This window comes from Chelonoidis abingdonii, chromosome 2 (genome assembly GCF_003597395.2).
Source record: "Chelonoidis abingdonii isolate Lonesome George chromosome 2, CheloAbing_2.0, whole genome shotgun sequence".
Lineage (NCBI taxonomy): Eukaryota > Metazoa > Chordata > Testudines > Testudinidae > Chelonoidis > Chelonoidis abingdonii.
The window spans coordinates 36284456-36310262 of NC_133770.1; the positions used below are offsets into that span (position 1 = coordinate 36284456).

General features: G+C 44.3%; 1 protein-coding gene across 4 annotated transcripts in view; it reads right to left on the reverse strand.

The window, feature by feature from the left end:
- Positions 1 to 25807, reverse strand: part of APBB1IP (amyloid beta precursor protein binding family B member 1 interacting protein) — a 130923-nt gene that overhangs the window by 80625 nt on the left and 24491 nt on the right. For all 4 annotated transcript variants that reach the window (XR_012655199.1, XM_075062263.1, XM_032786226.2 and 1 more), the window contains exons 2-3: positions 3524 to 3595; positions 523 to 610 (exon numbers count right to left, since the gene is read on the reverse strand). Coding sequence is in view for 3 of the 4 variants with exons in the window: in XM_075062263.1 (XP_074918364.1) it covers positions 523 to 610; positions 3524 to 3595 (160 nt within the window). In the remaining variant the exon portion in view is untranslated. The remainder of the gene's footprint in view (positions 1 to 522; positions 611 to 3523; positions 3596 to 25807) is intronic.

Genomic DNA, 25807 nt, shown 5'->3' on the forward strand with positions numbered 1-25807 from the left:
CAGGCGCTGTAATTCCTGTCTGGTGGCAGGGAGATAAGATCCAAGCTGGTAATTAAGCTTGGAGGTTCATGCTAGGCACCCACATTTTGAACGCTAAGGTCCAGATTGGGGAGTTAGGCTTATGATAGATGTGTTAAAGGGACATTTTTTCGTAAGACTTTTCCACCACAAAGTGGGAAACTGAGGAAAAGGGCACTGCCCCATGCACTGTGGGGCTGGGATTCTGCTTATGGTGGCATGCTTTTGAACATGGTTCTGGGGTTTTCCCAAACTACTGCTTGGTTCCCCCTTTTGTTACCCAGACTCAGTGGTTGGGAGAGGGGAAGTATTGTCTCTTAGAGTGCCAAGGACAGGTGGTAAATTTTCTCAGATTACTGGGTAGGAGCTTGAGCTGGTTCTGTTTTGTATTGTTAAGAGGGACTCCTAGATACAGAACCCAGCCCTTGTTGATGCTGATTCCACCTGGCAGAAGACTGACAAACACATCACAGCAACACTAAATAATCCTTCCAAATCACTTACCATTTAAATCTTTAAAGCCAACTGTAAAGTTATATTCTTTATTAGATTCTTTGGGGGATGGAGGCTGGACAGTTTCCACTCCTAAACTCTGTGAAGATGGAACAAAAAGAAAGGAGTTGATGTTGTAATTATTAAGATACTAATATTTACTGACTAAGCTCCCTCTAAGCTGCACAGCTGTGCGACCAGCTGTCAAGGGGCATGCAGACATGCACCAGGGAAAACCGCCTCTCCCCCGGCCCTGGAGCTGCCACAGCAGGGAGAAGCACTCTCCCCTAATCCCGGGCTTCTGCGGTGAGAGAGGGCTGAGGGGGGTCCGCTCTCCCCGCTGCAGCCCCGGGGGAGCCTGCACCCCAAACCCCCAGCCCCACCCCAGAGCACACATCCACAGCCAGAGCCCTCACCTGCCCCCTGCATCCGAACCCTCTGCCTAGCCCTGAGTCCCCTCCCACATTCCAGACCCCTCATGCTCAGCTCCAACCCAGAGCCCATTCCCCAGCCAGAGCTCTCACACCCCTGCACCTCAACCCTCTGCCCCACTCCTGAGCCCCCTTTCACACTCCAAACCCCTCGGCCTCACCCCCGCCATACATCACCTCCATATTGATGTGCATAACAAAATTCATTCTGCACATGGATGTAAAAAATTAGAGGGCGCATTGTTTACTGATCATGTTACACTGAATTATTCTAACAAACTCAGTTCTTCTCTCAAGAAACAGAAACCTACATACTAGTGTGTTGGTCTTGTTTACTCCATGATGTTTTATATGCGTGAATTGCTTCTTTAAAGGGAGAATTTCTAGCCTGTAGTTTGTTCCTAAGAATGCAGGTTGGGGACTGGTGCTTTAGAAAATGAGGAGAAGCATACAAAATTAAGACAAAGAAAGGATTCCTCTCTGAAATTCCCACTGACAAAATAACTGACTCCAGCGGCTGAATGATTCCAGAAGTGTTTATATTTACTGGTTGGCTGAATCTGGTGAAAATTTTCCATAAAAAAAAGTAATAAAAACTCTTTACCAGTTCATTTCTTATGATTTCCCAGCCGTGCAATTCTAGTTTCTTATCAACTTGTGCAAAGCTGAAAAATTGAAAATGTGAACTCAAAATGCCACTTCTGCATGATGACTATTCACACTTGCAAAAATAGAGAGAGTGTGAACAGGGGAAAGGAAGGAAATAATCACATGAGATTAATTCCTTTTATCTGGGCTTGTGAAATTAAGAAAGGAGTTTATATACAAAACAGAGAAGACACAAATGGCAATCATCGCCCCAATCCAACAAAGCACTTACTACTGGCCTGCTTTACCTTATGCATTTTCTTAAGTGCTTTGCGGGATCAGCGCTCAAATGCATAAAGGAAATGTTTTAATTTTTATTTTTTAAAAAAAAAAAAGAAAAGGAAATGGTATTTCATAATGGCCAGAAATGAAAACTGAAAACAGAGAAAGTACAGGCAAATTGAAAAAGAAAACAATGGAAGCGCATAAAAGTAGTTAAAAATTAAACATGAAGAAGTAGTATAAATGAGAATCAGACCCTTTCTGTCTAAGGCCTGTTTACACTGTGAATGTGCCATATTTAAATCTACTTTCTGGCTTGTTTTCACTGCCAGAGTGGTATATAGAGACCTTAGTATAAATGAGAATAAGGCCCAAAGACAGTAATAAAAGGGAAGAAAAAATACAATTCACAGAATAGTTTAGGAAAATAGGAAGCTAGAAGAAACAGTTCTTAGAAAAAGTTCTAAGAAAAAGAGGGTGAATACGAGGAAGATCTAAAGTAAAAATTAATATAAAAGAAAAAACTACTTTTGCTTCGCATTTCAATATTTTACTATGAAACTAAGTACTCTAAAAGACCCTCTTCTCAATTATAACTACAGCTGTTAAAAAGTCAGAAAGCTAACAGGGAACCACGTGTTGTGGTTTTGATAGCCAAGACTGTCATATTAAATCATGTTTTCCTCTAGGCTTTCAAGATACTTCAAGCAGAATTCCTATTCTGTGTCACAAAATGTTTGGTCTTGACTTTGGCAGACTGGGATTCAACAAACAGGAAAGACTTCTGAACTAGAGGCTTCAAGTAGGGCACCTCGTACAAAATTCCAGCTAACAGTTTAGAGTTTCAATTCAGCATAAGTTTATTTAAAACAAATTTAATGAATATAACAAGTTTTTGGCTATGAATTCTTCATCAATCTTATCAGTTTTGGTGCAGGAAATCTTCCAAGGTCTTCAGTTTAGAAGGAGACTCATGCTGTTTTACAGTTCCTTCCAGAAGAATATTTCGTATACATATATTCCCTAATGCCATCAGTGTTGTGCCAGTCATATTTTGGCACATGTGGTGATGAGTCACTATGCTAGATGTCTTTCAGATAGTCAACAAATTAGTAAAACACATTTTTGTCATCATTTCCATAGTTTATAGTTGACTCAGTTTATAGTTTATAGTTGTGGAATCCTCATCATTGGAGGTCTGCAAAAACAGGTTGGACAACCCTGGACAGTCTAGGTTTACTTGGCCCTGCCACAGCGTAGCGGACAGTACTTGATGACTTCCTGAAGTCCCTTCCAGCCCTACATTTCTAGGGATTCTGTGCTTCAACAGGTTACAGTTCATTTAAACATGAATGCAAAGTGTTCATCCATGGTGATTCAGATGCAAACTCTTCTTGTTTCCATAGCAAAATGATTGGACGTTCTGGGGCTACATCTACTGGGAATCCGGATTAACTTTTTGAAAAAGGCCTCTGATATCATGTTAGAGCTGTTTCATGTTCTAGCCAACTATAATGTCACTTTTGTTGTTGTGCAGGCAACACGATTTAGAGAAAATCAGTTTTAAGTCACTTTCAAAAGACAACCTGTATTTATTCGGTAGGAAGGTGCAATGTGTAGTTGTAGAGGAATAAGGAAGGTAAGGTGTTCTCCTAGTTTCCCCTCCCTTATAGTAATTTCTCTTATCCTTTGTTGTCAACCAGATTACTTACCTGCGTCAGCAGGTCCATTTCCCCCAATAAATTGCTGAACATTTCATCTATATCATCACATGTCTGCTCCATCTGAAAAGAAATAAACCCACAGACAAGAACATCAGCATTAGTCTGTTTAAAACTTTGGAAGCAATTCTATAAACACAGGAAAAAAACAACTTCAACCAGTTCATTTCTTACAAAGCCTTTCCAATTTATATTGAAAGAAACTGTTTCTTCTCCATGGCAATTTAGCAGATAAATCTTTGCATAATTTAGAAATAATTGATAAATCAGGACTCTGATCCTGCATATTCTTAAGCATATACTTAATTTTATGCTCTTTAGTAGTTCCATCAACCTCAGTGCTCAATGTATAATCCATATTTTATTAAGAGTGATCAGGTAATAAATCTGCACCTGAGTCGAGAGAGAAGGAGAGAGAAACTGAAAATTTGAGTCTGACAAACTCCTGAACACACAATGTGAGGATTTCCGTCCTTGGCTTAAACCACTGTAACTACAAGATTTTAGTTGGCTGTTTTCTAGTACAAGGACAGGATATGGTTTGATTCACTTAATTTTTTGGCTTGATATTTCTCCCTATGTTAAATCAAACACTTCTTTATTTGAGATACTTCTGGTCTTACGCTGTTGGGTGTCTGTCGCAGACCATCAAAGATAGAGCAAATGTATAGTCACTTCTGAGATACAGGAGCATGCTAAAAGGTACTTGACCTGGGAGCCTGGCAAAGTGTAGTCTCTCACTTAGGGGTTTGACCCTGCAAGTACTCAATACTCTGGCACTGATCCCACAAAATATTAAAACACATGCTGAGCTGTACACATGTGATTAGTCCCATTGACTTCAGTAGGACTGCTTTAATGTCTTGCAGGATGGGGATAAAGTTCTCAATACCTTCAAGACCAATGAGCGCTCTAGATGTGGTCAGCAGGGGACATGGAGAAAGCCTGGTGATTGCAAGGAGTGGCAGGAAAAGGGGGATCAGAGATTGCACCAGTCTTTAGGCACTTATTTTACATGGCACACAGAGTCATAACTATTCCATAATTATAGGATAAATAGCCACTGAACTACATGATAAATACTCTTTTCCTGAGAATTGCTTGGTAATTTTACTTGGTTACTGAACTGTACTAAAACTAACAGAGGCTGGGATTTTTAAAAGAGCCTAAGGGAGCTAAACCCCTGCAGGTCCCATTAAATCCCTAACTCCCGTAGGCATCTCTAAAAATCCCAGCTGAAAGCAAAGAAATATGAACCTAAAAGATTCTGGTTTCTAATCTGGCCTGAGTTCCTGATTCACTGTTGTGAAAGCTTGGGTAAACTAGTGATCTGCTTATGTCTCATTCCATCCAGCTGGAAACAGCACAGCAAAACACAGACCCTTACTTCAAATCAGATGCTGTATCTGAGCTCAGCTTTCCTAAGGGAAAATACATATAAGACATCACTGAGAATCTTGAAAATTTTTTATTTTATGGTGCCTGTGTATTATTATTTTTGGAAAGCAAAACTTAATGTCACTATCCTGAGAGTGCATGGCACGGACTATGTACACACAGGGTAAATAGTTAGAGTGGTCAGTAATTAAACAATTACTACCTACCTAATTGCTCTGCATAAAAAAGAGCAACATCAGGTTCAAGGTAAATGTTGTAATATGCGGGGGACTACTGGCACTTCTTCAAAACTGTGATGGAACCTAAGGATGCCATGGTCTCCCTCCTCTATCTTCCTTTAACCACCGTCACTAAAGGTTCCTGTGTATCAACTCATCCGATGAGACTTCCTTTTCACCTGAGTGCCCTGCCTCACTGGCACCCAATATTCAGCCAGAAGGGTCTCTAGTAGAACAACATGAGCCACTCTGCCTACCTCCCTTGGGCCCTCTGGCATGGGGATAAATACGATTGTCCTTCCCCTTATGTCATCATTTGCACATTCTGTAATCTGGTATACAGTGGGTGTAAAATGCTATAGTCATACAGTAGTATTTTATTTCCACTTTGGACTCTTTGCACTAGTGTAAATAGCTAAGCAGAGCAACAGAAAATCTGTCCAGGTGCATGCACAGTGTTCTGAGATCTTATCAACTCAGGGGAACCCAAGGTTTGGAACTGGATTCAGAACTGCTGCATGTCAGTGCAAAACTTCACTACGCAGCCATCAAATACACCAGGTGTAGTTTAACAGTCAATTGAAAGGTCTGTAACTTGATTAGCTTTTCGTATACTGTATACACAGTTACTCTGACTAGATAAAATATTTTGTATGATTTAAATACCAAATGACTTCTTATATAAGGAACTTAGGCACCATGGTCCTAGGCACTTTATAATACTTATGGCTAGATACAGAGGCTTGGCAATGATCAACAAGACTGAGAAGTAGTATTAGACATGTAAACACACACATCAGTTCAAAGTGGATGTTTTTATTACATTACAAACTTTCAGTTTGGTTTGTTTTCCTTTGCTAGAAGCAATTTTTATTCTATGGAGTTAGGGAAGGGATATCAAGGAGATAATTGCCTATAATATCACTGTACAAACAAAAATGACTAATACACATATAAAGAGTTTAATTTTACATAATCACAGATTCAGGAGCAATAACCAAAGGTATACAGAGGTTCTGTAATTTACTGGGTAGGGGTAACTGATTATTAAATCCTAATTCAGTTATTGGAATCATTAGCCTTACAGCAGTAGCCAGACTGCAATTTAAGCATTTCCCATTATACTTAGGATTAGAGGAATTCAGAGTTTCCATTAGAAGAGAGAGATGTGTTTGTATTTGATCAGATACAGCAAATTCATACTTGTCATGTGATGAAAATAGAGTTATAGTATATCACCAAATATATTGTTGGTGCTTAATAAATAATAAATTTTTCTTAATTTTCCTGTTTTCTGCAATTTAGCAGGGAAGGAAAAATATCAGCTATAGGAATACCATTAACACCATGAGCCTTCTGATTTGATTTTTTTTTAAATGACCTACCTATGTTTAAGGACAAGCCTTTGCTAAGTCAAAATTATACTTTGCTTTTTTAAAAAATCCACAACAGGAATGTAAAGAGGGCAACAAGTACTTTCATGTTGCTACCAGGAGGTCTTGTCAAAAGAGGAGACTGCTTTATTACAGTGGATGAAAGGATTAGGAGGTGAGATGGTCTAAACTCAGAAGGAGTTAATCTTGTTGAGAGTTGAAAAATAGATTTGTGAAAAAATTGATGCAAGAGAACTGGATGTTGAATTCTCCAATAGTTCACCCAATTTATCAGATTATTATAAACTCTATTATAGACTCATAGACTCTAGGACTGGAAGGGACCTCGAGAGGTCATCAAGTCCAGTCCCCTGCCCTCATGGCAGGACCAAATACTGTCTACACCATCCCTAATAGACATTTATCTAACCTACTCTCCAGAGATGGAGATTCCACAACTTCCCTGGGCAATTTATTCCAGTGTTTAACTACCCTGACAGTTAGGAACTTTTTCCTAATGTCCAACCTAAATCTCCCTTGCTGCAGTTTAAGCCATTGCTTCTTGTTCTATCATTAGTAGGCTATGTGAACAAGTTTTCTCCCTCCTCTGATGACACCCTTTTAGATACCTGAAAACTGCTTATCACGTCCCTCTCAGTCTTCTCTTCTACAACTAAATAAACCCAATTCTTTAGCCTTCCTTCATAGGTCATGTCTCAAGACCTTTAATCTTCTCTGTTGCTCTTCTCTGGACCCTCTCCAATTCTCCCCATCTTTCTGAATTGTGTGCCAGAAACTGGACACAATACTTCAGCTGAGGCCTAACCAGTGCAGAGTAGAGCGGAAGAATGACTTCTCTGGTCTTGTTTACAACACACCTGTTAATGCATCCCAGAATCACGTTTGCTTTTTTGCAACAGTATCACACTGTGACTCATATTTAGCTTGTGGTCCACTATGACCCTAGATCGCTTTCTGCCATACTCCTTCCTAGACAGTCTCTTCCCATTTCGTTATGTGGTGAAACTGATTGTTCCTTCTAAGTGGAGCACTTGCACTTGTCTTTATTGAACTTCATCCGGTTTACTTCAGACCATTTCTCCAATTTGTCCAGATCATTTTGAATTTTGACCCTGTCCTCCAAAGCAGTTGCAATCCCTCCCAGTTTGGTATCGTCTGCAAACTTAATAAGCGTATTTAAAGCCCCTCTCTCTTGACTTTACATGACTGAATCTTCAGATCCAATCAATTCACTGGGAAAAATAATATTTCCATTTAGAAAAGCAATGTTCAAGAAATCTCAAAAGATTTCCACTGAAGAATGGAGCTGGCTGGTCACTGCTGATTGTTACTTGATCGGTCAAATAAAGGGCATTGTAATATCAGATCATTCAGACCTTAAGCAAGTCGGTGGCCCTACAAGTTCCATCTTATCTTCAAATGATGATTAGGAAGCATACTATGTTTAGCTCAGGCGCCACTTTCAGTGAATAGGTATTCATCATGAACACTAGACTGATTACACCGAGATAGTCATTGAGCCATCTCATTTACTAGTGTCCCTATTTTTCTCTTGTATTTTTATAAATCATTCTCAGGAGAAAAAGTTAATCTTCCCATCATCAAATCTTGTGAGCAGAGATAGTATTTTTAGACTTAAGCATACTGAGTTATCCCTTAAACTAACACAAGTTCAACAATGACCTTGGTAACGGCTAAACAGCCACTGACTTTAGACTAGAGCTGTGTGAAAAGGCTCACCAACAGCAATGGTACCATATCACAGATCTGATCTGGAGGCTCCCATGGATTTAACCATATTCATAGACTTGTCTATCCATTATGGTAATTGGCTGCGCGAGTGAAGAGAGAAGAGGGGAACCATGCTGCCATTCCGCCTATGTCCCTGTCCACTTAGCCCTCCCCTCTTCCCTCAGTCCTTCCCCGAGCCCTGTTCAGGATACTTCCTGAGCTCCCAAGACTCTCACCACACCTCCAGGTGCAGGCTCAGCTGTACATCCCAGGGAAGGCCTGGAAAATTCCTCTACAATGGGCCCTCTGATTCTGGTGCTGCTGACAACTTCATAGATGCAGTGATAGTCTGGGCTCTATGAATCCACATTCAACAGAAACCTATGCCTGATTTTGTGGAAACAACAGATGGGACCTGTCCCCCAGACCAGTGATGCAGGGGACCACACAGCTAGAGGCTGCAATACAGGGACACCAGGAAGCGTTGCAGTTCACTATAATCAGTTCTCCATATTTCCCTCTAATCCTCAGCACAAACTGGCTGGCATGTCATGACCTGCACATCCACTAATGAGAGCAAAAGGGAGACCCTCCATGTCCCCAGAAAATACCAGGACTTCATCAACATCTTCTAAAACAAAAATACAGTCACACTGCCCCCACACCAGGGCTACGACTGATAGATCTGCAACCTAGAGCCAATATGCTGTATGGCCAGATCTATGCAACATTGGAGCTGGAACTCCTTGCCTTCCATGAGTATATCCAGGAGAACACAGCTGAAGGGCTCATCCATCGTGTAATGTCTCCTGGTCCTGCCAGGGCTCCAATCCTCTTTGTAGAGAGGAAAGATGGGTCCCTATGTCTCTGTGTAGACTACTGGATGCTAAACCAAGAGATATTTTGGATCCAACACTCCTTCCACTGATCCCAGAGCTGCTGAACCATATCCAATCTGCTTGGGTGTTCACTAGACTGGATCTTCAGTGGGCCTGGTACAGTATACACCAACCATAAGAACCTAGAGTATTTATGTAAAGCCAGAGCCCTGAAGCCACAACAGCTCCGATGGGTGCTATTCTTTTTACATTTTGATTTCACTATGATTCATCAACCTGAAACCAAGAACAACAAAGCCCAACACTCTGTTGTGCAAGAGGGGATACTACAAGGAACAAGAGAACATAACTGGGAAAGACTCTTCCTTCTCAAACCTCACAACTTCCTCAACACCAGAGTGCAACATAATCTCCTTACTTTAATCTGGTTGGCTGCTCAAGACTACCTGCTGGCTAAGACAACTGCAGTTGCCCCAGAGCAACCCAGTGGTGATACCAAGCAGTGGTGTACTGCGACGGATGGAACAACATATGTCCCACCAGGGTGCCCCCTCTTGAAAGTACTCCGGATATGCCACAATGCCCCCTTAATGAGCCATTTTGGCCACTCCAAAACCTTATGTCTGACCTCCCCACCTCTTTTTGGTGACCCCCAGATACAGACAGTGTTTCAGACTTATGTCAGCTCTTGCAACATATGTTTGTGCAAAAGTTCCACTCACAAAACACCTCGGCACCTTTATGCTCCCAGAAACTCCCACTTGACCCTGGACAGTGATTGCCATGGACTTGATACCAGAACTCCCTGAATCAAATAAATTCACCACCATACTCACAATGGTAGATCAGCTGACTAAGATGGCTCACTTCATTCCTTGTGTGTAACTGGCCACAGCAACTGCTCAACTTCTATTCACATGCGTCTTTTCTCTGTATGGGCTCCCTGAATGTATCAAATCTGACAGAGGGTCCCAGTTTATCTCCCAATTTTTGGCATGAAGTTGTCCGACTATTAAACATCCATACCTGCTTATTATCTGTGCACCACACTCAAACAGATGGTCAAAACAGAGTAAACCAAGTACTAGAATGATACAAGTGGTGTTTCACAAACTGCCATCAGGATTATTGGTCCTTTCTCCACCCATACACCACGTTTGCATATAACAACACTGATCATGTCTCCACAGTCAAAAGTCCCTTTTTTGCCAATTATGGTTTTCATCTCATGCTCCCAATTCCCTCCCAAAGCCTGGAGACCTGAGATATAGTACAGCAAATCCACCACATTCAAGAAGAACACGAGGAACACATGGTGGAAGCAAAGGAGGCCTACAGGCAAATATGTGGCTAGCCAGAGAGAGGAGAGCCAAGAATTCAAGGTGGGCTGGAAGGTCTGGCTGTCAACCAAACACCTCCACACAAACAGTTCATCCCATAAACTAGATGAGTGTTTCTCAATCTTTTTGATACCAGGGACTGGCTTGTTGCATCAGGGAGATGTCAGGGACCCACAGTAGTCCACAGACCAGTCTTTGAGAAACACTGAACTAGATCACTGATATTTGAGACCATTTCAGATTTCCAGCTAATTACCCTGTCACTGTTAAACTCTGCCTCAAAATGCACCCACTCTTCCGTTCACAGAAAACCCATTTCTGGACCTAACGCAAGCACCTCTGCCACCCATCTAGTTCCAGAGCCATGAAGAATACTTTGTCCAGGGCACATTGGACTCCAAGCTCAAAAGGGGAAATTATGGTAATTTGTGGACTGGGAGGGGTATGGTCCTGAGGATCCATGCTGGGAACTGGGCCTCCTCACTCTCTACTTAATAGGAGGCTTTCTACAAAAGCTACCCCGGCAATGCAGAAAGGTTGCTCCTAAGGGTGAGAAAGTGGTATAGTATAAGGAGAAGCAGGTCCAGAACCTGGGTTTGCAGATTCCGTAGGTGGCAACCACCTCCAGAGTAAGGGACTAAAAGCCAGGTCAGCAGAGCCTAGGATAGCTGATGTTCCCACAGTGCCACTGGGAGGCCGTGCAGAGCCACAGTCACGGTGGAGAGTAGGCACTGCAGGAAGTACCACCCAAGGGAGCCAGAGTGACAATACCTTGTGGCCCTCTGATTGGCCAACCACCCTATTTAACGCTGGAGGGTGCTCCAGGAAGTTGTCTGGGCATTCACACAGACACTGGGTCTGCCGTAACTCTAGACCTCACCTTGTCTCCTGATCTCCTGATCCTAATTTCTGCCTCCTGATTCTAGCCCAGTACTACCTATGATCTCCAGATTCTGATCCCAGCCTGCCTTTGACCCTGACTCTTGCTTATTGAGCCCAGCTCAGCAACTACCATCTCTCACCTCAGCCCAGCTCTGACTGCTAGGCCAGACAGCCTACAACCCAACCCCGTACATCCATGCTGCCACCTAACAGCTCTGGTAGCAGACACACTCACCAAGTCATGAGCCTCAGAGGCCCACACACACCACAGGATGTGCTGCCTGTGGAGGGCCTGATTGACAGGACATTCCCAATTCCTGATTGGTCCGGACATACTACTTAAATCTGTGGAGGATACAGGAAATTCATCTGTGCAGCTAGACAGAATCCCAGCTAGCTGTGGCTGAAGACTCTGCTTTTGTGGTGCTTCTGCTACCTTGTTTCTGACTTGGCCTTGTCTTTTGCATCTGACTTCTGGTTTCTAATCCTGTATTGACAAATGACTGTTTCCTGATGTTTGGTCCTGTCTCGTGCCACTTGGCTAACTACCCATTTCCCAATGCTGACATCAAGGGGTCATGTGGTAGGTGAAGCATATAAACACAAACACGTTATTGTTCTTTATTTAAGCACACACAGAGTACAGGTCATATAGAAAACAACTACCAACCTGAACAAAACATCCTTCACTCAAGCTCAGCCATCCTTTGGGAGTCCTTCTTGGGGGACCAGCTGGTTCAGGTAGACAGGATCCCCCTGTGCCTTATCAGGCTCCTGAAGCAGCTTCCCTCAGCTTGAACTGGTGAAAATGGTCAAGGACCCCTTAATCAGCTCCTGTCCTTTATAACCTTCCAGTCCCTCTGTCAGAGGACTACTAGATCAGCATCCCCAAACTACCAGGTGACTCTGTTGCCAGGCAAGCCTTCCCCTAACAATCAAGTTTTCCTGGTTGGGAGCCATTCTATCATCTATGCTTTTTATATTAGAAGAGAGAACCATTCCAAGTTAATGACCCTCTATTGCAGGGGTGTGCAAACTACAGCCCGTGGGCTGGATCCGGCCCCTCAGGGCTCTGGATCCAGCCCATGGGATTGCCACCCCGTGGCACTGCAGGCCCCATGCTGCAGCCAGAACCATGTCCCTGCGGCCCCTGGGGGTGGGAGGATGGGGGCAGAGGGCGCCACGTGCTGCCCTCACCTGCAGGAACCGCCCCCCATAGCTCCCATTGGCCGGGAACAGGGAACTGCAGCCAATGGGAGCTCCGGGTGAGGTACCCACAGGAGAGGGCAGCGTGCGGAGCCCTCTGCATCTCCTCTCCCAGGAGGAGAGGCTGGCCGCTTCCAGGAGTGGCCCGGGGCAAAGGCAGGCAGACAGGCAGGCAGGCAGGGAGCCTGCCTTAGCCTTGCTGCACTCTGCTGCCCCACTAGAGCTGCTCCAGGTAAGCGGTGCTGGGCCGGAGCTCATACCCCAAACCCCTCCTTTACCCCAACCCCGTGTCCTTAGCCCCCTCCTGCACCCCACACCCCTCCTGCACCCTAACCCCTGCCCTGAGCCCCCTGATGCACCTCACACCCGTCCTGCACCCCAACCCCCTCCACTGAGCCCCCTCTTGCACGCCACACCCCTTCCTTCACCCCAACCCCTGCCCTGAGCCCCCTGCCATACCCCACACTCCTCCTGCACCCCAGCCCCCTTCCCTGAGCCTCTCGTAAACCCTGCACCCCTCCTCTGCTCTAACCCCCTGCCCTGAGCCCCTTCCTGCACACCGGACCCCCTCCCACACCCCACACTCCAACCCCCTGCCCCAGTCCTACATTCACGGCCCTGCATGCAATTTCCACACCCAGATGTGGCCCTTGGGCCAAAAAGTTTGCCCACCCCTGCTCTATTGCCAGCGTTGTATCACTATGCTTTGGAATTTCAGTCCAACAGGAGGCAAAAGCACAACAGAGAAAGCAACTAGCCTGTGCACTCAAAATGGAGATGGTGGCCTGATAAAGATATCCAGAGAGAGCATTCATAATCTCGCACAGAAGTGTCCCCTTCACTTCCTTCCCCTTTCCCCATCATTTGGTTCTCTCGTCTCCTGGGCCCTTAGTTCCATTCCTCCTTCTGCAGATTGCTGCAATAAGAATGGAGAGAGAACTGGGGTGTGGTGGGTGGCTGGAATCTATCCCATTCAGAAGACATGCTGTAGTGTACTAGACCAGCTGCCCAGTGGCCAGGGGTCTTTACAGCCAGTTCTTTGGGATTATTTTTACCGGAAACGCAAAGCAGAGTTTGGCAGTATCTCAGCCTGTTGCAACTAAAAAATTAAAACAGGAAAAGGTTTGCACAAGCCTCTTAAAAGTTAAACTGAGTTTCAGGCATAGTCCTCATGTATAACCATTTAACAATTACTCATGTCAGAATTTTCTGTACATACTATAATTACAAGTAACTCCTGAGGGAGCTATAAATGAAAGCAATTAAAGAAAAAATGCAAATACAACACCTCTTTATAGTCTGTTTCCCTTGTTATTATTTGTCTGAGACAAACAAGATGGAGCAGACGGAAAAAAATCAAAATTAAAACAAAAAAGCAGAAATTGTGGTTGTAAAATAATAAAAGTTGTCAGAGAGATGCTAGGGGAAGTACAGTTTGTGAAACGACTTTTAACCTATTCTTAAAATGACTGAAGTTCAAGTTGACAGTATCCTCTTGAGTTACTCTTTTGAATAAGAGCAAAAACACAGGAAAATGTGTTTGTTTTGATTTCTCATATCATTTATTCTCTATATCTCCAGAAAAACCTCATTTTCCAATATAAGCAACTCTGGCCTTAAACATTCCCAAAATTCTCACACTGTATGAGCCTAATTGGAAGTTAGTTTTTCTGCAGTTTGATGTTTTAACAATCAACCTTCATTATTCAGTTTCTGGAGACTAAGTCCTATTTTAAAGGTTCTTGTCATTTAGAAATGTCTTAGCCAAATCACCAGTTCACCCACTTAGACTCATAGATCCAGTTATTCATTCCATATCCACCACTGAATCTTACTGCACTAGTTTCCTGCTTGGCCTTTTATTTTTAAATCTCTCTCTTCTGATTTCCCAGACTCTTTGCTGCTACTTCTCTTACATTAGATATTTACAGCTTTGTCACACTGAACAATCTCAAGTCATTTTATTTTGCTATTTGTATTTTGCATCAGTTTGTCCAATGAAATCAGATTTCTGCATCTTGATTTCTCTTCTGGTAGTGTTAGACCAGGGATAGGCAACCTATGGCACGTGAGCTGATTTTCAGTGGCACTCACACTGCCCGGGTCCTGGCCACCAGTCAGGGGGGCTCTGCATTTTAAATGAGGCTTCTTAAACATTTTAAAAATCTTATTTACTTTACATACAAACAATAGTTTAGCTATATGTTATAGACTTACAGAAAGAGGCCTTCTAAAAACGTTAAAATGTATTAGTGGCACACGAAACCTTAAATTAGAGTGATTAAATGAAGACTTGGCACAGTACTTCTGACAGGTTACCGACCCCTATGTTAGGCCAAAGGACCCTTTCTTCCTGACCAACTGGGCTTTTGCTGCTCACTGTCACTAATTATACTGCCATTTCCAAAGTCCTGTACACATCCCTTTTGGGTGGTGTCCTGTACAAAGATGTCTCCAGCTGTTCCTAATTCACTGGTACCATTTCTGCAGTCCCCTGTCTAGCTGATCATCACATCAAACTCCCTGGATACTGGATTTCTCAAGGTTATCAGTCACACCCTGCAACAAGTTTTCCAGATCTTACAAGCACTTTGGAATTTCTTGTGTTAAGGCCAGGAGTTTGCATCAGAATTCATCTGAAGCTATGGGCAGGGAAGCCAAGATGCTTCAGTACCATGGCAATTCAGCAGTTTCAGAGCAAGATGGCCCAAGGGAACCTGGGGAGGGAAACACTGTCTTATGCAACTTGCTGCCATTGCATTAAGGAACAGCCCATCCTCTGAAGACAGTGGGCATTGCTAACAATGGATAATGAAGTAGTAGTGCACACACTCCCTTACATTTTCTGAAGCACTAGGGAAAGAGTCTGACCTGCTACTTGTAGTAGGAAGAAAGCCTGAGACATCAACCCTTGTGTCAGAAGCCTGGTATGAGGCAGGACCTGCTCACAGAATCAAGCAAGGACAGGGCTGATATTGCAGAAATACACATTACTAAGAAGTTCTAAGCACAGAGTACTCACGCAAACACAACTTGATATCAAGTGGTACCATAACATCCCAATATCAAGGATGGTACAAGAACATTCCCCAAGGATAACAGGAACACACTGACCCCTCCTAAAAGATAAGGTCAGTATGACAGTACGTAATAGAGATGTTTTGATTGAACCAACATGTACAAAGTGATGGATAATAACTAGCCACGTCTGGGGGAAGTAACTAATTATGTCAGAGGGGCAGTACTAACTTGCTTGTACCAGAGTATAAAAATGTATTTCAGAGGGAGTCTCTTTGTCCAGCTGAGGGGGGAAATGGAAAATCCCACCATTCACTGACATGCATCCATTGACATGGGCATACATGTCTTAGTATCCTCGTAGAGTCTGACAGGTGCTATTACCATGCTTTGTCAACAATAAACTTGGCCTGGCACCTTCGTACCTTAATGGATCTTGTGGTCATTGGGCGATTCACTCAAGGACTGCTATGCTAGCTGTCTTCGCAGAGCTGGGGCAGCACACAGGGAGAACACACACATGTAGCCAAACATCTAACTACACTGCTTATGTGGCGGTAGAAGGGATAACAGAGATTTCCTCCATTAGTGCAGCACACGGTAGGATTTTACCCTAAATGTGTATGAGCAGGAATCTGTTCTATTGGTGGAAGTAGAGGTATTTATGTCTCAGTTTCTTTCCTTAGGCAGGGTTAAAAACAAAGTATCTATCTTCTTTGCTTTCTTAATCCCGCTATTGCACAACTCCAACTCCCAGAATCCTTTTAATTCCATTTCTGGAACTGCCACTGTAGTAGTAGGATTTTATGTTTGTATTTTGTATAATTTAGAATGAAAGATATAATAATGTAGCATGTATTAAATGTACTGATGTATGTTTCGACCATATCCTGCCAGCCACCTATTGAAGTGTCAGAGGAGGGCAGACTGACGACTCTAAAGATGAGACAGGCACCTATCAACGGGGACAAGATAGCTGTGATCTAACCCAGCATGGAATAACTCCCTGAGAAACTTGAAAGAACAAGATAAAGGATGAGAAGGACAATTTAAGAAAATAAGCACTCATCAAGCCACCATTGATTACAACATGAAGGTGCAAACTCATGGTCCCAATGAAGGAAAATCACTATATAAACAGAGTGTCTTGCCATGAAACTTTGGGTTCATCCTGCCAAGACTTCTCCAAAGCATCGTGTTGCGACCAACAGAACCCGGCTCCTACCTACCCATGATCAACCTAGCTAGCCACTAGACTGATCCGGACTCTAAACTGGTAACTATGACGTTGACTGGCGTGTGTGGGTGTGTGTGTAGGTGGGCGGGTGGTGTGACTGAATGCATATGCTAATTGTTGCATCTTCAATAAATGTGGCGTATTGCCTTTTCCCCTGAAAAAGATCTCGTGTGCTTTTTATAAGCATAATACCATGAGCTCTGGAACATTCATATAAAATGACATCAGATTCTGCCTGAAGACATTTTACATGCCATTGATAAACAAGATCATCAAAAACTGACAGTTTGCTTGCCACATTACAAAACTCTTACAAATAACTTTGTGAACTCATGTGTTCCTATTTAACACAGAAAGATCTATATCTCTGTCCTCCTTCACATGCCTGGAAGGCATGTTTATGTCTGACTTCACACTAACAGGTTCTGGATTGTATTAACTTCAGAAATTACAATTGCTGCTAAAGTCCATCTGTCCACCGAGGGATGGTGAAACATTGCTTATCTGACAAATATCAATGCAATTACTATTTGTGGAAATCCATAAAAGAAATGTGGTTCTCAATAATGTCAAAATTTAACATAATCACACTCTGGAGTGGGCTAGGATGAGACCATTCAACCCACCTCGCTGCCAGCACATTCCCCTTCTAAATACCTTCTTTAGCCATAGTTAAATGAACGTATTGCTGCCCCTTTTTTTACCTAAGTGGCTAGTCAAAATTTGGGGTCCTGAGGATGTTTCAGCCAGAAGTAGAAATTGACCGAGTTTGGTATCGTGTTTGGTGCAATCTTGTTTATTTACAACGACCATACAAAGTCTTGGTTAAGTGAGTGCAGGAGGAACCACAAACCAAAAGAGCAGTTTATTAGCTTACAGCCCCAAGCTGCTTTAGGCAACACTGGACCCCAAAGCTTTCTAACTTTTTGCAGGGTCACAGTGTGCTTTGCTTTCTCTCTCTCTCTCACTCACACACCAGCCTGGTCACAACACCCGGTAGGACCATCCACCCACATGGTGCTAACTTCTGGGCAGATTCTATTAGGCCTTGTTTTAAGTGTCACCCTTAATGTTTCTTACAATTATCTTAGGCGAAGGGCACATACACACTGAGTTTCAAAGAGGTTAGCGATCCAAGCATTCACCAGTATCTCTCAACATAGCATTATAAAGAAAAAGAGGTGGCTTATTTTCCCTTGCGTATTTAAACTACTGTACTAAGCAAGGCTGAGATTTACAAAGAAACCCAAGGAGTGTGAGGTACAATGTCTATTGAGATTCAGTGGGATTTGGACACCTATCTCCATTCAGCTTACATGGGCTGCTTGAGACAGGTGAGACACTTAAATCCACTGCCATAGAAAACTTTGTGAGACAATGACATTTCTTCCTAGTTATGTGAAAGAAAGATGGCTCTGGGAAAAACTCCCCAAAATGAATAATCCAGCTGTACAAACAAACATGCTAACACGCATGGGAGAATCAGCAGATATATACCCTTTTTGTAAAGATTTATTTTACAATCAATCAGTCACATCCCTTGCTCGAACTGGATTGTGATTTTAGGTGCAGCCCTGAGCAAAAGGTTCGTAAACTGCATCACCACAGCAACAACCCCACGAGGCACTGTGACTCGGGGCATGTCTACACTGGCAGAGTTACAGTGCCGCTCAGAGAGCGCTGAAGGGAAACAGCTGTTCTGCGTTCACACTGTCAGCTGCCTGCACAATAGCATGCTCACACTTGTGGCACTTGCAGTGGTATTTGGAGTGGTGCACTCTGGGCAACTCTCACAGAGTATCTCTTTCTCTTCTGCCAGTAAGACTTGTGGGAAGGCAGAGGGGGTCACAGGGCATTCTGGGTCCTGTCTCAATGACCCATGATGCATTGCTTCGCATCCCAGCAATCCCCATGCTTCTGTCCGCATTTGGCACTATTTTTCAACAGTTTGCGCGCCTTGCAGGAATGGATCCCAAATGGTTGACCAGTCATGCTGCAACATGTCACAAGTGGCAGCAGAGTTATTCCTTAAACTACAAAGGCAAGAGGAGTGCAACATTGATCTCGCATACTTAGTAACTATAACACAAGATTGCTTGCGGCATTCGCCAAGGTCTGATCACAGTGGAACGCCGCTTTTGGGTTCGGGAAACAAGCACTGAGTGGTGGGATCACATTGTGATGTACGTCTGGGATTATGAGCAGTGGCTGCAGAAAGCCACATTCATAGGACTGTGTGATGAGCTCGCCCCAGCCCTGCGGTGCAAGGACACAAGAATGAGCTGCCCTGATGTTGGAGAAGCGTGTGGCGATTGCACTGTGGAAGCTGGCTACCGATTGGTCGCTAAACATTTTGAAGTGAGAAAGTCAACTGTTGGACTCGTGTTGACAGAAGTCTGCAGGGCCATTAGTCGCATCCTGCTCCAAAAGACAGTGACTCTGGGCAACATGTGTGACAATGTAGATGGCTTTGCACAAATGGGCTTATCTAACTGGAGAGGGGCGATAGACGGCACGCATATTCCACTTCTGGCACCGGACCACATAGCCACTGAGTCCATTAATTGCAAGGGGTATTTCTCAATGGTTCTCCATTTGCTTGTGGATCACTGTGGGCATTTCACAGACATTAACGCAGGCTGGTCCGGAAAGGTGCAAGATGCACACATCTTTCAGAACACTGGGCTGTTCAGGAAGCTGCAAGCAAGGACTTTCTTCCCGGACCAGAAGATCACCATAGGAAAAGTTGAAATGCCCATTATGACCCTGGGAGACCCCATCTACCCCTTAATGCCATTAATTATGAAGCCATACACAGGGCAAGTTGACAGCAGCAAGGAGTGGTTCAACAACAGGCTGAGCAAGTGCAGAATGACTGCTGAGTGTGCTTTTGGCCATTTAAAAGCGGGCTGGAGCTGCCTCTATGGAAGCTGGACCTGGCTGATGACAATATTCCTATGCTTATAGCCATGTGCTATATACTCCATAATATTCATGAAGGGAAGAGTGAAAGCTTCACGCAGGGCTGGACCTCAGAGGCTTAGCACCTGGAGGCTGAATTTGAACAGCCAGAGATCAGGGCTATTAGAGAGGTGCAGTGTGGGATCATAAGGATCATGGATGCCTTGAGGCAACAACTTGAAGCCGAAGGCCACTAATATTTGTTGCTATTCTCGGGAGTGCAGTGCTTGTGCTAGGAGGTGATTGGTGCAAATAATGCAATAAGTGGGTTTAACATAATTGTATGTTGCTTTGCAGGGCTCTTTTTGCTTTCAGTTAATAGAATAAAGATTGCTTTCAAACCAACACAGTTCTTGTATTAAAAAAAACCCACCAGAGGAGAGAGTCAAACACAAAAAAACAGCAGCAGTGAGGGGAATCGGTAAGGGAAGGTCCCAGGAGGTGGTAGGATCCAGGGATGGCTAAAGATTTGTATATGTCCAGGGATCATATCCAACCTTCTCCTTTGAAGTACAATGCAGCAGGTACTGTACTTCAGCAGGGCCAAACTGCAGAGGGATGGGTGTTGAGTGCAGTGGGTAGTGGGAGTCCGCAATACTGGACTGTGAGGGGTAGGACTGGAATGCCGCGAGTAGACTGGAGCCATGACGTTGATAAGAGTGTGTTGGCAGTGTCTGGGGAGCATGGGAAAGAGTTTTGGGACAGTGGCTGCAGGGGAGGGCAGGTGCGGAGCTGCTCAGTTTGCAGAGCTAATATTGCCTGGAGCGTGTCTGCCTGATGCTCTATAACCTTTAAGAGCCACTCCATGGCTTCATTCTGGAGCGCCGCATTCTCCTTTCCGTCCCTCTTCTTGCTGTCCTGCCACTCCTTCAATTCCTGTTTCTCAGCGGCGGAGAGCATCATAACATGGTGCAGAAAGTCCTCCTTAGTTCTTCTTGGCTGCTTTCTAATTCTGCGCAGACATTCAGATGCCAACAACAAAGAGGGGGGCTGGGCTGGGCTCCCCAGGTCATCTCTGTGAAGTTTAAACACAACATTGTACAGAAGCAGTATTGTTTGCAACACAGAGAACACTGATTCAAAACACAGCCAGTACTCACACCTGTCACTAACTGGCTGACCCCAGGCAAGCACACGAGCCACAAGACCCCCAAAATAGTGAGTAGGTGCAGGAGCAGGGCAAATCATTCTTCCTGGACCCTGCTGTACACTGGGCACAGGGCTCTTGGGGAGAGCCAGCACTGTAGGGGGTGGGGGGCTGATCATCATTCCTGTCCCCACACTTTCCACAGGGTGTGATCATTACGGGAGATATCTCGCTGCTGAGGGTGAGCAGGGGACTCAAAGGAGGGTCTTCTCCAAGCCTGCATCTTCTGCCTTGGCCCCCCATCTGGCTCCCCTGTGTGCAGCCATGGTCCAATCCTCCCTCTCCCTCCACCCCCTATGACAGCACAGTGGCGCAGGAAAGTTACTGTTAATGGGGCAAGAAACAAAGCAGCTCTGCTGAAGAACCTGCAGCAGCGGATTGCCCAGTATCAACACAAGAGTTTCCTGGAGATCTGAGAATGATTCCTCGGAAGTGAGGGAGTCAATCAACAGCCTGTTCTGCCGCTCAGACTACGCATGCGGTGGGAGACAAGCCTGCTTTCTGCAACACTCCTGCCCCCAACAATTGGCTTCAGCAATTTCCAAAATCAAATCCACTTACCAGAAGCCTCCTCCCCTGCTTGCGCTTCACCAACATCCGAGAGCTGTGATTGGCTAGCCTCCTCCGGGATAGAAAAGAGCTCCTGGCTGCATGCATCTCTGATCTCCGAGTCATCCTCTGCCTCTGGGTCCGCCTCCCCCTCCACATCCTCATCCAAGATTTCCTCCTCCTGGCTCAGTCCACTCTTGACTGGCATGCAAGCCAATGAAGTAGCCACAGTGGATGTGGGGTCGCCACCAAGTATTGCATCCAGCTCTTTGTAGAACCAGCAGGGAACAGCACAGGAGTGACTGTTTGCCTCCCACGCCTGGTGGTAAGTGTTCCACAGCTCCTACACTTTGACTCTGCACTGCAGTGTGTCCTGATCATGGCCCCTTTCTGTCAGGCATTGTGAAATCTGTCCATAGGTATCATAATTACTATGGTTGGAGCACAGCTGGGACTGCACAGCCTCCTCTCCCCAAATGCTGATGAGGTCCAGTAGCTTGGCATTACTCCAAGCGGGGGATCACCTGGCACATGGAGCGGGCAGAGACATCTGGAAATTGCTGAGACCACTCCACGCATCACCGAGCAAACAGGAAGGGGACTTTCAAAATTTCAAAGGAATTTATGGAGTGGGGATGATGGTGGGTCACCTAAAGGCAGGGCAGTAGAGTTCAAACCGATGACCAGAGAGATGAGAACAGGCATTGTTGGACACCTCCCGGAGGCCAATCGCAGCGTTGTAATTGACAAGCGTCTAAACTGGCACTGCGGTGCTGAAACCCCAGCGCAGAAAGGTGTACACCTCTCATTGGGGTGGTTTTTTTAAAGTGCTGCAACTGCGCAGGTTCTGTGCACTAAGTGGCTTGGCAGAGTGTACACCTCTGAAGTTACAGTGCAGAAAGCTTCTTTACTGCGCAGAAACTTGCCAGTGTAGACAGGGTCTCAGACACACCCCTGAGACACAATTCCTCCCTTGCTTCCTCCTTGCTCCTTGGTGGTGGTAATTTGCTGCTACAACAAATTAGGAGGTCCTCTGCCCTGCCTTAGTTGTGCTCATCAGCAGTGAAGCACCCTCAAGCAAGTGGGAAAGACAGAATTAAAGCTCTGTCCACTCCCTGCTCCCACCTGCTTCAGAGAGTTTACTCTGTCTCACTCCATTGTAGAGACCGGCATCCTGGTAGCTGGCCACATGCAGAGTGAGGAATATGTTGCACCATCTTCAAGGATCATGCAGTGAGCAGGAAAGCCTGCACTGCTCCCAGGAGCAATTCTGGTAGGGTCAGACTCTTGGAGACTCTAGTTGGAGACCTCACGGACTGCATGGCCCCTAAGAACCCCCTCTGATGTACCTGACAACATAGCAAAATCTACTGATGTGCCAAGTAGGCAGGTATTCCAAGGCACCATCTAGCCTTTAGAGGTGCAGAAAAAATTAACAATAGTTTGCCTACCTGCAATTTGACAATCGTTATTAAACTAAACAAAAGGAGTGTATGGTTCACAGAAACCTATAAAAAAAACATGGGGCCAGATCTCAGGCCTGTGAAATCTCTTTTGTACCACTCTGACAGCACGAAGGAGAATTAAAGTGTCCCAAGTGGACAGCTGGGAATTATTCTGGCTTAGGGGAAACCCCAATGTAACATAAGTGCTATGCCAGATATGGGGGCATTTCAGGGGGCATGCTGAGGTTGGAGCAACTGTGGCTGAACTATTCTGTGCACAAGTGACCCTGCTGATATATCAGCCTCTAGCCAAAGTCAGTGCAACTTAGAGTGGCCCTGAAACTGGTCTAAGTTGTGCCAGCCTCAAGAATTGAGGGCTGTGGAAAAGTGGCAGAAAGGCACCTTTGTGCTCCCCTCCCCCAGCAAGGTGTGCTGAGTTCTGTTCTGCTTCCCCTCAGGGTCTGGTCCATAGTGCAGACAAAAACTCTCCCACATATGACATGGTTTCAGGGAGTTCTCTCCTTTACACTCAAGCATGCTCTCCTGCTTTAACTCCTGAACACATTTGCAATGGAAGACAATCTTGGTTTCTTAAAAGATAATCTGATGCTTATTTTTTTGGCTGTGTCATCTCTTTGTGATTTCATAATTATCTCCACAACAACCATCTGTGGAGTCCCAACAAGACTGTGATTTCAGATGAGGCAGCAGGAGTAGACTCAGGCTCAAGAAAAAAAAAGATCAGATTTTTCTGCAACACACAAAAATTTATTGGGATGCAGGAAAAAATGCTGCTACTTTGAATGTGGTGAACCTGGGAAAGAACCCCACAATTTTGCAGTGTCCTAGTGGCCACCAAGTTGTAGCTGCCCTACTGAGTTCAGAAGCTGCAAGTTTTTTGAAGTTTTAAAACATTTGGGTTTCATTTTTAAAGACTTATTGGAATATTGTCAAATTTGTATATGTCTGGATAGCGCTGCATTGGAAAGTGGGAGCGGAGTGTCTGGGCTGTGGAACATATTAATCATGGAACACTCCACATCACAGGATACTTTGAAAAACCTACCATATAAACTCGTTCATAAGCCGAATATTTTTGGTAAAAATGTGATGCATTAAAGAGCGGGGGTCAGCTTATGAACACATCTATATCAAAATTTGATGATTTTAAACTCTATGGAATCACTGAATTGAATATCTAATATATTGTTCTTTTGTTTACTTGGAGTGTCTTCAGGCATGGCGTGCCACTTCCCGCAGCTCCTATTGGCTGGGAATGGCGAACCATGGCCACAGAGAGCTGAGGGGCTCCATGCCTGCAGATACTCCAAGCAAACAAAACTTCTCAACCCGCCAGCGGCTTACCGTGATGGGCTGGGAGCCAAAATTTTCCAACCCCGGAAATATAGGGTCGGCTTATGAAAGGCTTATACAGTTTTTGCTATTTTTACCTAACCATCTTGGGGAGTTGGCTTATAAACGAACAGGCTAATGAATGAGTACAGTCAGCAAGAATACTAGACTGTAAGCTCTTCAACGCAGGGACTGACTCTTTTGACTCTTGGTTGTACAGTGCCTAGCCCAATGAGTCCCTGGCCTCTAGCTGCTACTGCAATACAAATAATATCTCAAGATATGAGCTTGCAAATTATCCTACACAGCTGATCCCTTTCAATCGCTTCTTCCTGTTGCTTCGTAGAGCAAGATGGGGGGAGAAGTTAGGAAGACTGGAATTACTATCTCAGATCAGAGTAGTGGTCCATCTGGTCCATTATCCTCACTTTTTTTGTTGTTGCTCTTCATTTCTGGTACTTGATCACTGGCAGCGTGTACCACAGCATCATGAATTTGGACTTCATCATCCTAGGAGAGTGGTACTAAGCTCACTGCTGAATTTGTGTCCCTGCAGAACAGAGCATTCCACTATCTACTAATTAAAAGGCTGGTTAATATTTTATGGTGCTCTCCAATGTGTTCACAAGATGCTAGCCAGAAAAGAAAAAGATTTAACTTTTTTCATCTAAAGGGGTTTGACTAAATACATACTGTTCATCAGGCAATAAAAGCACTTATTTCTCTTGCCAAATAAAACTATTTGAAGTTAACTTTTCAGTTTCTCTGTAAAGTCTTCTTCATTTCATTTAAATTGTCTATATATTACATTGCTCACTGAAAATGCCTGCAAAGTTAGTGATAAAATTTTTATCAGGCTGCAAGAATAGGAAAAATGTGCATTATCCATGTATCTGTGTCACCACTATGTTGACTTACAGATGTTGGAGAAATAATTCAAATATTTTACATTTGAAGGGGAGTTTTACAACCCAAAACACCCTTTTTTAAAAAGTTCTTTTCTGAGTAAGGCTTGTACTGAATGAATCTGAGGCCTGAAATTTGCAAGATGGACACATTCTTCGAGTGAGATGTAGAAAAGAAGAACTCTGACTGAAAGTAGGTCTTAAGCAATGAGCCACCAAAAAACAAAACAAAGGAGGATGGGAGGCTAAAAATCTGACAGAGAGTAAAGGAAGACAGAATATCTGTCAGTAGGATTAAAAGACTGAAAAGTGAAGAGAAGAGGCAAGATCCCCAAAGAAAGTAATACAGAGCTAGTCTGTGACACCCATGTGCTTATATAGTTTTGAATTTGTTGGCACAAGGCAGATAAGAGGGGTGCAGAGTGGGCAGGGTCTCAAGGAGTCTGACCTAGCCAGGGGTCTTCCTAGAAGCTCCCAGGTAGCACATGCTTGCAACACGACTCTTGAAAAAGGTGCAACATATTCCCCTCTGATGTATGGCCAACTACAGTACTAGCATGCTGGCTTGTGTAGAGGGAGGGGGTGCAGCCATCACTTCCTCTCTCTCTCCCATTTTTAGGCACCTAGCAACCATGGGGCAGATCCTTGGCTG